Source organism: Mustelus asterias, chromosome 17, assembly GCF_964213995.1.
Source record: "Mustelus asterias chromosome 17, sMusAst1.hap1.1, whole genome shotgun sequence".
NCBI classification, from domain to species: Eukaryota; Metazoa; Chordata; class Chondrichthyes; order Carcharhiniformes; family Triakidae; genus Mustelus; species Mustelus asterias.
Genome location: NC_135817.1, coordinates 87982264 through 87995236, shown reverse-complemented (window position 1 = coordinate 87995236; position 12973 = coordinate 87982264). Strand labels below are relative to the sequence as shown.

Genomic DNA, 12973 nt, shown 5'->3' with positions numbered 1-12973 from the left:
TTCAGTTCCTTAAGTCTGTTCTACAATTCAGTGTAACCATGACTGCTCTGGATTCGAATCCCCATCACCTGCTTGGCTCCATATTAACCCTTGCCGTGCTTCCGAATATCTTTCTTGAATGCTCTGGCTCTGGACTAAAAGTTATTTCCTCTTGTCCCAGGAGACCACACCAGCAGAAATTAATGAGTTATATCTGTCCTTTTGTGGGACATGTGGAATAATCCTTGCTCCAGCCCTCTGAGGCTCCCTCCCACAACTCTTCCCTGTTATATCACTGCTTTAACACTGCTTCATGCTCTCACCTGGACGTGGAAACATTGAGTAATTTTGCTTCGAATTTTCTACCTCTCTCACCTTCACACCACCAACAATTCCTTTCCTTGACCATTTCTGGTGATACTCTGACCACCATTATTCATTACAAACCCACCCCCAACTCCCCACAACTACCTTGGCTACAGCTCCTCACACCTTACTTCCTGTAAGGACTCGATCCCATTCCCCAGTTTCCCCACTTCTGTCATATCTGTTCCAAAATGGTTTCCTGTTTCCTGAACCGAGGATCCCCCCCGACTGTGGGTGACAGGATGCACAACTCACCCACACCTCTGCTCTCACCCCTTCCCCTCCCTCCCAGAAGCAGGACAGGGTCCCAATGGATAAAAGCAAATTACTGCGGATGCTGGAATCTGAAACCAAAAGAGAAAATGCTGGAAAATCTCAGCAGATCTGGCAGCATCTGTAAGGAGAAAAAAGAGCTGACGTTTTGAATCCAGACGACCCTTTGCCGAAGCAAAAAGGCACAGAAAGTGGAAGATATTTATACTGTAGGATGACGGTCCCCATACTTCAGGATAGGGACTCTCTTGTTCTCACTCTTCATCCCACCAGCCAGATGCCACCATTAAACACATCTTCCCCTCACTGCACCTGTCAGCATTCCTCAGGGACCGTTCTATCTGTGACTCCCTAGTCCACTCCTCCATCATCCCCAATCTCTCATCCCCTTCCTGCAGTACCTCTTCCCATGCAATCTCAGAAGGTGTAACACTTGCCCCTTAATCTCTTCCCCCCTCACTGTCCAAGGCCCCAATCATTCCTTTCGGGTGAAGCAGTGTTTCACTTGTACCTCCTTCAATTTGCTTTACTGTTTTTGCTGCTCCCTCTATACTGGGGAGAGTAAACACAAACTGGGTGACTGCTTTGTGGAACACCTTCGCTCTGTCCGCAAGCATGACCCAAAGCTTCCTGTCACTTGCCATTTCAGCACACCATGGGCAGCACGGTGGCACAGTGGGTTAGCACTGCTGCCTCACAGCGCCAGGGACCTGGGTTTGATTCCCGGCCTTGGGTTACTGTCTGTGTGGAGTTCGCACATTCTCCCCGTGTCTGCGTGGTTTCCTCCGGGTGCTCCGGTTTCCTCCCATAGTCTGAAAGACATGCTAGTTAGGTGCATTGACACAAACAGGCGCTGGGGTGTGGCGACTAGGGGAATTTCATAGCAACTTCATTGCAGTGTTAATGTAAGCCTTAGCTGTGACGAATAAATAAACTTTAAATTAAATTAAAATCTTGCTCTCATGACCACATATCCATCCTTGGCCTGTTGCAATGTTCCAGTGAAGCCCAAGCAAACAGGAGGAACAGCATATCACCTTCTGATTAGGCACTTTTCAGTCTTCTGGACTTCATACTGAGTTCAACAACTTCAGACCATAACCTTTCTCCTCCACCTTGACCCCCCCCTTTTTACTCCAATGCCCCCTCCTCCCCCACAGGGCCATCTGCCACTTGTTCTTGAGTTTTATTTTCACACAGCACTGACCCTTGTTCTGCGATTAACACATTCTGCGATCTTGGCTTAATGACCCTATCAGCACCTACTTTAGTCTTTAACACCATCATTACCACTCTCTTTGTCCAATGTTCTGTGACATCTTTGTGCAATCTCTCCCAGCTCCCACCAATCACTGACCTGCTATTTTGCGCCACTGCTCCACCCCTTCTTAAACAGTCTGAAATCCATCACATTTCTCCCTCTCTTCAGTTGAGTCACACGGACCACAGGCATTAATTCTGTGTCTCTCTCTCTCCATAGATGCTGCTGATTTTTTATCACATTTTCTGTTTTTATTTCAGATTTCCATCTGCAGGATTTTATTATAGCAGTACTCTCCATTCACCTTATCAATTCTTCTAAAAATCATAAATCTCAATAAAATCACCCTTTCCTGGTGCGGTAAATAACAAGGAGGAAATCCTTAGATTACAGGACAATATAGATGGACTGGTCAGATTGGCAGAACAATGGCAAATGATATTTAATCCTAAAAAGTGTGAGGTGATGCATTTAGGGAGGACTAACAAAGCAAGGGAATACACAATGAACGGCAAGACGCTAGGATGTACAGAGGATCAGAAGGATCTTGGAGGACATGCAATGCTGCCTCACACTTCCAAGGACCTTCGATTCCTTGGGTGCCTGTGGGGAGTCTGCACGTTCTCCCCGTGTCTGTGTGGGTTTCCTCCGGGTGTTCCGGTTTCCTCCCACAGTCCAAAGATGTGCGGGTTGGGTGGATTGGCCATGCTAAATTGGCCCTTACTTTGATTTGATTTATTATTGTCACATTTATTGCTATACAGTGAAAATAATTGGTGTGCGCTATAGACAAAGCATACCATTCATACAATACTAGGGGAGGAGGAAAGGAGAGGGTGCAGAATGTAGTGTTACAGTCATAGCTAGGGTGCAGAGAAAAATCAACTTAATATAAGGTAGGTCCATTCAAAAGTCTGACAGCAGCAGGGAAGAAGCTACTCTTGAGTTGGTTGGTGCGCGACCTCAGACTTTTGTATCTTTTTCCCAACGGAAGAAGGTGGAAGAGAGAACGTCCGGGGTGCATGGGGTCCTTGATTATGCTGGCTGCTTTTCCTGAGGCAGCGAGAAGTGTAGACGGAATCAATGGATGGGAGGCTGGTTTGCATGAAGGACTGGGCTATGTTCACAACCCATTGTAGTTTCTTGTATTCTTGGTCAGAGCAGGAGCCGTACCAATCTGTGATACATGTGGAAAGGATGCTTTCTATGGTGCATCTGCAAAAATTGGTGAGAGTTGTAGAGGGAATGCTGAATTTCCTTAGGCACCTGAGAAATTAGAGGTATCGGTGGGCTTCCTTAACTATAGTGTCGGCATGGGGGGAACAGTCAGGCTTTTGGTGATCTGGACACCTAAAAACTTGAAACTCTCAACCATTTCTACTTTGTCCCCCTTGATGTAGACAGGGTCATGTCCTCCACTACACTTCCTGAAGTCGATGACAATCTCCTTCATTTTGTTGACATTGCGGGAGAGATTATTGTCACCGCACCAGTTCACCAGATTCTCTATCTCATTCCTGTACCCTGTCTCGTCATTGTTTGAGATCCAACCCACTATGGTGGTGTCATCAGCAAAGATGTCACAAAAATGTGTAGGTTTGGTGGGTTAGCTATGGTAAATGCGCTGGATTACGAGGTAGGGTGGACGGGAGAGCCTGGGTAAGATGCTGTTTTGGAGAGTCAGTGCAGACACGATGGACCGATGACCTCTTTCTGCACTGTAAGGATTCTATGGTTCTATGTCCAAAGATCCCGGAAAGCAGCAGGACAGGTAGATAAGGTAGTTCAGAAGACATATATTATTTAAACTCTCCTCATTGTCTGATGCAAAGTAGGGGTAGCTGTTGATGCCAAGACACGGCCTGTTTAAGAAGCAGAGAGGCTTTGCAATGAGAAAGTGCAGGGTTGCTATTCTGAACTTATCGTGTGATCTAATGGAAACACCTGTTAGCCCGTGTGAATGGCTGCAATGGGAAGGTCACTGTCCTTGATCACAGACTCAGATCTTTGCACAGTATGAAATTACTAATGAGATACGTATGTCTTTCCCCAGAGATCAAACCCTCTAACATGGCACCTTCCCTCTCGACCCCTGCTGCTATCCCCTGCGGGTTACAGCTTGCACTCAAACTGCCCCCTCAATGTGTTGATACATGGTCATGTTTCCTGGCAGAGCATGCTGTAATGTGGAGAGAGGGTTAGGAATTTCACCATGTCCTCCACCCCAGTTTGTGCCTCACATTCCTGTTCTCCATTTCATCCCATCCCAGCCCTTGCTTTGTTCACTCCCCTCACTTTCCTTCTGCATCCCAGCTCCGCCCTCCCAAATCCCTCAAATCACTACCTGTCCCACTCCTATACATCCTCTCCCCTTCTTGTGCCTACACTCCACTCCCCTTCTTCCTCACACCTCCTGCCAGTTTAGCCCCTTTTCTCCCCTACTCCACTTCCCCTTTTAGCCCCTTCCCACTGCTGCCAGACCTTCCTCAGTCTGCTCCCTCCTCTTCTTGCTAACCTCTCTACGTCTGCCCCACCCCCTCTCTCTGTCCCGCCCCCTCACTAGCCCCTCCCGTCCCGTCCCGTCCCGCCCCTTGCCCATCCCCATTCCTAGCCCCGCCCCCTCACTAGCCCCGCCCCCACTAGTCCCGCCCCTCGCTAGCCCCGCCCCCTTTCCCTATACCCTCCCTCTGTCTCTCTCCCCCTCGGTTCGATTGCTCGGGTTGCGATTCGAGCTCCTGTTGTTAAGATGGCGGCGGCGTTGCCGGCGGAGGCGCGGCTCGAGGAGCTGCTGGACCTCGACCCGACCCTGGAGCCGCACAGCGAGGAGCTGCGGCGGAGGTAGGACCGGCACCGGGAGACCCAGGGACCGAACCCGGCACTCACCCGCTCCCTCCCGCCGGGAGGATGGGGGCGGACAGCAGACACCGCCAGACTGAGTGAATAAACCTGCACCCCATCCCCTAACCCACTGACTAACTAACCCACTGACTAACTAACCCACTGACTAAATAAACTGTCAACTAAATAACCCACTGACTAACTAAACTGTCAAATAAATAACCCACTGACTAACTAAACTGTCAACTAAATAACCCACTGACTAACTAACCCACTGACTAACTAACCCACTGACTAAATAAACTGTCAACTAAATAACCCACTGACTAAATAACCCACTGACTAACTAAACTGTCAAATAAATAACCCACTGACTAAATAAACTGTCAAATAAATAACCCACTGACTAAATAACCCACTGACTAACTAAACTGTCAAATAAATAACCCACTGACTAAATAAACTGTCAAATAAATAACCCACTGACTAACTAAACTGTCAACTAAATAACCCACTGACTAAATAAACTGTCAAATAAATAACCCACTGACTAACTAAACTGTCAACTAAATAACCCACTGACTAAATAAACTGTCAACTAAATAACCCACTGACTAACCTGTCAACTAACTAACCCACTGACTAAATAACCCACTGACTAAATAAACTGTCAACTAAATAACCCACTGACTAAATAACCCACTGACTAACTAAACTGTCAACTAAATAACCCACTGACTAAATAACCCACTGACTAACTAAACTGTCAACTAAATAACCCACTGACTAACTAAACTGTCAAATAAATAACCCACTGACTAAATAAACTGTCAACTAAATAACCCACTGACTAAATAAACTGCCAAATAAATAACCCACTGACTAACTAAACTGTCAAATAAATAACCCACTGACTAAATAACCCACTAACTAAACTGTCAAATAAATAACCCACTGACTAAATAACCCACTGACTAACTAAACTGTCAAATAAATAACCCACTGACTAAATAAACTGTCAAATAAATAACCCACTGACTAAATAACCCACTGACTAACTAAACTGTCAAATAAATAACCCACTGACTAACTAAACTGTCAACTAAATAACCCACTGACTAAATAACCCACTGGCCAAATAAACTGTCAACTAAATAACCCACTGACCAAATAAACTGTCAACTAAATAACCCACTGACTAAATAAACTGTCAACTAAATAACCCACTGGCTAAGTAACCCACTGACTAAATAAACTGTCAAATAAATAACCCACTGACCAAATAAACTGTCAACTAAATAACCCACTGACTAAATAACCCACTGACTAAATAAACTGTCAACTAAATAACCCACTGGCTAAATAACCCACTGACTAAATAAACTGTCAACTAAATAACCCACTGACTAAATAAGCTATTAACTGCATCTGTAACCAGAGACATCCCTAACTAACTGACTAAATTAACTGCGCCCTTTACTACATCCTTAACTAACCACATTTTATTATTTGAACTGTTATCAATCATGCAGCATTGTATTTTTCCTCTTGATCTACTTCCTATTTCCAGCGCTTACAGTTATGCACTTTATATCATGGACCTAGTTTAAATTCTAGTTTAAAAGTGTTCACTCCCTGCACTATTGCCCCCAGGTGCTATCTTTGTCCGAGTTTCTTGACAGGAAAAGCTGCACATATCACTGATTAAACTGCACAGTAAATGAGTAACTTTGTTTAGCTGCTGTTTTCTTTATGCCCACTTCTATTTTCTCAGGGAAAGTTTATCTAGTTTGGACCAACCAGCTTATATGCAAGTCAACGGTAAATTTCTCAGAAGTTTAACAGTTTTAACCTTTTCAGACGGAAGAAAATCATTCCCTGCTTCTATTTTAATCCCACCCAGTTGCTCCTGCCTTCTGTAACACTTTTTCCCACCGCATCTGAAACTGATCAAGGGTTGGATTCGGATATTTACTTTGTTGATAGAAGTTCTTTGAAAACAGTAAATAATTCATTGATATCACAAGTCAGAGAAACAAACATGGAAAATAATGATTTATTGAAAAGAAAGACAAACATTTTAAAAGTTGAGTTTACTGTACACAGTCCATGTAAATATTGGGCTACTTGTTTCAATGTCAGGTGTTTGTCAGCTTTTGTGTCAAGACTGCTCTGAAACCTGTCACTGCAGTGAATGTGACAGGACACGGTGCAGGAGGCGTGACTGTTTGTAGATTTTCCCCAGCACTCTTTTCTGTTGGACAAGTTTTCCCTTCCTACCATGTTGCTCTTAGTCTTCAGTGAGGCGATGGCCTAGTGGTATTATCGCTAGACTGTTAATCCAGACACTCAGCTAATATTCTGGGGACCCGGGTTTGAATCCTGCCATGGTAGATGGTGGAATTTGAATTCAATTAAAAACAAATCTGGAATTAAGGATCTACTGATGACCATGAAACCATTGTTGATTGTCGGAAAAACCCATCTGGTTCTCTAATGTCCTTTAGGGAAGGAAGTCTGCCATCCTTATCCAGTTTGGCTTACATGTGACTCCAGAGGCACAGAAAGGTAGTTGACTCTCAACTGCCCTCTGAAATGGCTGAGTGAGCCACTGAGTTCAAGGGCAACAAGGCACGGGCAATAAATGCTGGCGAGTCAGTGATGCTCATCTACTATGAATGAATAAAAAAAAAGCCCCCATCTCCACAAAAGAACCATTAACATCTCTAAAGGTACTACAAATATTAAACAACTCAGCTACAACTCAGCACTCTAACCTCTGAATCAGAGAGGTTTTGATTTGATTTATTATTGTCACATGTATTAGTATACAGACAGGAGAGGCAGTGGCACTGTGGTATTGTCACTGGACTAGGACTCCAGAGCAAGATCTGGGACCCAGGTTCAAATCCTGCCGTGGTAAATATTGAATTCAATAAAATCTGAAAAGTATTTCTCTTGCGCGCTATATAGGCAAAGCATACCGTTCATAGAGAAGGAAAGGAGAGAGTGCAGAATGTAGTGTTACAGTCATGGCTAGGGTGCAGAGAAAGATCAACTTAATGTGAGGTAGGTCCATTCAGAGTCTGATGGCAGCAGGGAAGAAGCTGCTCTTGAGTCGGTTGGTACGTGACCTCAGACTTCTGTATCTTTTTCCCAATGGAAGAAGGTGGAAGAGAGTATGTTCGGGGTGCGTGGGGTCCTTGATTATGCTGACTGCTTTGCCGAGGCAGCGGGATGTGTAGACAGAGTCAATGGATGGGAGTCTGGCTTGAGTGGTAGGCTGGGCTTTGTTCATGACCGGAATTGCGGATAGCGAAGAGCATTGTCGGGCAATACAGCAGGATATAGATAGGCTGGAAAATTGGGCGGAGAGGTGGCAGATGGAGTTTAATCCGGATAAATGCGAAGTGATGCATTTTGGAAGAAATAATGTAGGGTGGAGTTATACAATAAATGGCAGAGTCATCAGGAGTATAGAAACACAGAGGGACCTAGGTGTGCAAGTCCACAAATCCTTGAAGGTGGCAACACAGGTGGAGAAGGTGGTGAAGAAGGCATATGGTATGCTTGCCTTTATAGGATGGGGTATAGAGTATAAAAGCTGGAGTCTGATGATGCAGCTGTATAGAACGCTGGTTAGGCCACATTTGGAGTACTGCATCCAGTTCTGGTCGCCGCACTACCAGAAGGACGTGGAGGCATTGGAGAGAGTGCAGAGAAGGTTTACCAGGATGTTGCCTGGTATGGAGGGTCTTAGCTATGAGGAGAGATTGGGTAGTCTGGGGTTGTTCTCCTTGGAAAGACGGAGAATGAGGGGAGATCTAATAGAGGTATACAAGATTATGAAGGGTATAGATAGGGTGAACAGTGGGAAGCTTTTTCCCAGGTCGGAGGTGACGATCACGAGGGGTCACGGGCTCAAGCTGAGAGGGGCGAAGTATAACTCAGACATCAGAGGGACGTTTTTTACACAGAGGGTGGTGGGGGCCTGGAATGCGCTGCCAAGTAGGGTGGTGGAGGCAAGTACGCTGACATCGTTTAAGACTTACCTGGATAGTCACATGAGCAGCCTGGGAATGGAGGGATACAAACGATTGGTCTAGTTGGACCAAGGAGTGGCACAGGCTTGGAGGGCCGAAGGGCCTGTTTCCTGTGCTGTGCTGTTCTTTGTTCTTTGTTCTTTGACCCTTTGTAGTTTCTTGCAGTCTTGAACAGAGCAGGAGCCATACCAAGCTGTGATACAACCAGAAAGAATGCTTTCTATGGTGCATCTGTAAAGGTTGCTGAGAGTCGTAGCTGATATGCCAAATTTCCTTAGCCTTCTGAGAAAGTAGAGGCATTGATGGGCTTTCTTAACTATAGTGTTGGCATCGGGGGGACCAGGACAGATTGTTGGTGATCTGGACACCTAAAAACATAGAGCTCTTGACCATTTTTACTTTGTCCCCATTGATGTGGACAGGGACATGTTCTCCTCTATGCTTCCTGAAGTCGATGACTATCTCCCTTTGTTTTGTTGACATTGAGGGAGAGATTATTGTTGCCGCACCAGTTCACCAGATTCTCTATCCCATTCCCGTACTCTGTCCTGTCATTGTTTGAGATCCGACCCACTACGGTGATGTCATTGGCAAACTTGAAAATCGAGTTGGAGGGGAATTTGGCCACACAGTCACAGGTGTATAGGGGGTATAGTAGGAGGCTGAGGACACAGCCTTGTGGGGCACTGGTGTTGAGGATGATCGTGGAAGAGGTGTTGTTGCCTATCCTTACTAATTGCGGTCTGTGGGTTAGGAAGTTCAGGATCCAGTCGCAGAGGGAGGAACTGAGCCTCAGGCCACGCAGTTTGGAAATGAGTTTTGTAGGAATAATGGTGTTGAAGGCTGAGCTGTAGTCAATAAATAGGAATCTGACGTAGTTGTCTTTTTATTTAGATGTTCCAGGGTTGAGTGTAGGGCCAGGGACCTACTGTGGACCTGTTGCGGTGGTAGGCAAACTGTAGTGGATTCAGGCAATCTGGGAGGCCGGACTTGATTTGACTAATCGTTCGAAGCATTTCATAATAATGGATGTCAGAGCACCAGACAATAGTCATTAAGGCACACTGTTTGACTTTTCTTAGCTACCGGGATGATGGTCATCTTCTTGAAGCAGATAGGGAGCTCAGATTGTTGTAAAGAGAGGTTGAAGATGTCTGCGAATACCCCCGCCAGCTGGTCTGCACAGGATCTGAGTGCTCATTCGGATACCCCATCCGGGCCAGTCACTTTCCGTGGGTTGACCTTCGAGAAGGCTGCTCTGCCATCTGCAGCGGTGACCTCAGATACAGGTTCATTCGAGGCTTCCGGGGTGCAGGGCGTATTCTTGCTGACCTCTTGCTCAAAATGGGCACAGAGTGCTTTGAGCTCATCAGGGAGGGGTGCGTTGGTGCCAGTGATTTTTACATGCCTTCATCTTGTAGCCTATTATGTCTTGCAGACCTTGCCATAGTCGGCGGAGGTCTGTGCGGCTAGCCGGAGACTCTAGCTTGGTCCGGTACTGTCTTTTGGCATCTTTGATGGATTTCCTTACATTGTACCTGGCCGCCTTGTATAGTGTCAGGGTTACCTGACTTGAGCAAGCAGTGGATATCCCTGTTCATCCATGGTTTCTGGTTGGGGAACACGTGGATTTGCTTCTTTGGCACACAGTCTTCTACACACTTACGAATGAAGTCAGTTAGTGTACTGGCGTACTTGTTCAGGCTGATCGCAGAGTTTTTAAATACTGACCAGTCCACTGACTCCAAGCAGTCCTGTAGGAGATCATCCGATTCCTCAGACCAACATTGCATGACTTTCTTTGATGATTGCCACCACAGACAGAGGTGTTGGTCTACTATCTCAAACAGATGTTCCAGTGGAGGACTGAAGGGGTGCGGTGCCATTGAAGATTTCATCTTTTGAATGAGATGTTAAACGAAGGTCCTGTCTCAGGAGGAAACCCATGCAAACATAGGGAGAATGTGCAAACTCCACACACAGACGGTCACCTGAGGCTGGAATTGAACCCGGGTCCCCCACCATGCTGCCCCTCCTGTCAATCTCCTCTTTGCCAAGGAGAACAGTCCCAATTTCTCCAATGTGTCAACATGGATGAAGTTCCTCATCCCTGGGGCCAATCTCGTGAATATTTCTGAACTCTCTCCAATGCCTTCACAACTCCTTGCAGTTTGTGTGTAAAATGGCTGTCCGTGTTTCCGACTTTGCAACAGTGATTACACTTCAAAATATACTTCATTGGCTGCAAAGCGTCATACCATTGACATAGAAATTCTTTGAGCACCAATGGAAACCAAAGAGACATTGTCAAAATAGTAGAATGTGCAAAAAGAATGGCATGTTGGAGTCTGTGTCAATAAATGTGAAGTGGTTTATTTTTCCTTGAAAAATCTAATCTAAAAGGGATGGGTTGGTAAGTTTGCCGACGACACGAAGGTTGGTGGGGTTGTGGATAGTCTGGAGGGATGTCAGAAGTTACAGAGGGACATAGATAGGATGCAAGACTGGGCGCAGAAGTGGCAGATGGACTTCAACCCAGATAAATGCGTAGTGGTCCATTTTGGCAGGTCGAATGGGATGAAGGAGTACAATATAAAGGGAAAGACTCTTCGTACTGTAGAGGATCAGAAGGACCTTGGGGTCCGGGTCCATAGGACTCTAAAATCAGCCCCGCAGGTGGAGGAGGTGGTTAAGAAGGCGTATGGTGTGCTGGCCTTTATCAATCGAGGGATTGAGTTTAGGAGTCCGGGGATAATGATGCAGCTATACAAGACCCTCGTCAGTGCCCACTTGGAGTACTGTGCTCAGTTCTGGTCGCCTCATTACAGGAAGGATGTGGAAAAGATTGAAAGGGTGCAGAGGAGATTTACAAGGATGATGCCTGGATTGAGTGGCATGCCTTATGAGGATCGGCTGAGGGAGCTCGGTCTTTTCTCCTTGGAGAGACGTAGGATGAGAGGAAACCTAATAGAGGTATATAAGATGTTGAGAGGCATAGATCGGGTGGACTCTCAGAGGCTTTTTCCCAGGGTGGAAATGGCTGCTACGAGAGGACACAGGTTTAAGGTGCTGGGGGGTAGGTACAGGGGAGATGTTAGGGGGAAGTTTTTCACAGAGGGTGGTGGGCGAGTGGAATCAGCTGCCGTCAGTGGTGGTGGAGGCAAACTCACTAGGGTCTTTTAAGAGACTCCTGGATGAGTACATGGGACTTAATAGGATGGAGGGTTATAGGTAGGCCAAAAAGGTAGGGATATGTTCGGCACAACTTGTGGGGCCGAAGGGCCTGTTTTGTGCTGTAGTTTTCTATGTTTCTAAAAGCTGGGTGGTGGGGAACAGCAGTGGGAGATTTGGATGTTTGGATCACCAGACATTTAAAAGCACAGCCTCAGGTGGGAAAGACCATTTTAACGTAAAAGTTAGTGGAGTACTTGGCAAGTGATAAAGAACAAAGAAAATTACAGCACAGGAACAGGCCCTTCGGCCCTCCAAGCCTGCACCGACCGTGCTGCCCGACTTCACTAAAACCCCTACCCTTCTGGGGACCATATCCCTCTATTCCCATCCTATTCATGCACTTGTCAAGACGCCCTTTAAAAGTCACTACCGTATCCGCTTCCACTACCTCCCCCGGTAACGAGTTCCAGGCACCCACTACTCTGTAAAAAAATCTGCCTCGTACATCTCTTTTAAACCTTGCCCCTCGCACCTTAAACCTGTGCCCCCTAGTAATTGACTCTTCCACCCTGGGGAAAAGCTTCTGACTATCCACTCTGTCCATGCCTCTCATAATCTTGTAGACTTCTGTCAGGTTGCCCCTCAACCTCCATCGTTCCAGTGAGAACAAACCAAGTTTCTCCAACCTCTCCTCATTGCTAATGCCCTCCATACCAGGCAACATCCTGATAAATCTTTTCTGTACCCTCTCCACATCCTTCTGGTAGTGTGGCAACCAGAATTGAACACTATATTCCAAGTGCGGCCTGACTAAGGTTCTATATAGCTGCAACATGACTTGCCAATTTTTAAACTCAATACCCCGGCCGATGAAGGCAAGCATGCCATATGCCTTCTTGACTACCTTCTCCACCTGCATTGCTACTTTCAGTGACCTGTGCATCTGTACACCCAGATCCCTTTGCCTATCAATACTCTTAAGGGTTCTGCCATTTACTGTATATTTCCTATCTGTGTATTAGACCTTCCAAAATGCATT

The 12973-nt window shown here is 46.1% G+C and overlaps 1 protein-coding gene across 3 annotated transcripts in view; it reads left to right on the top strand.

Moving 5' to 3' along the window:
* Window positions 1-4561: 4561 nt before the first annotated feature.
* The window catches only part of gbe1b (glucan (1,4-alpha-), branching enzyme 1b), a 580146-nt gene continuing 571734 nt past the window's right edge, over window positions 4562-12973 (top strand). For 2 of the 3 annotated variants that reach the window (XM_078233069.1, XM_078233067.1), the window contains exon 1: window positions 4562-4717. In XM_078233069.1, the coding sequence (XP_078089195.1) occupies window positions 4626-4717 (92 nt within the window). In that variant the 5' untranslated portion in view covers window positions 4562-4625. Of the gene's footprint in view, window positions 4816-12973 lie in introns of all 3 variants that reach the window. The other variant, XM_078233068.1, reaches the window with a different exon arrangement.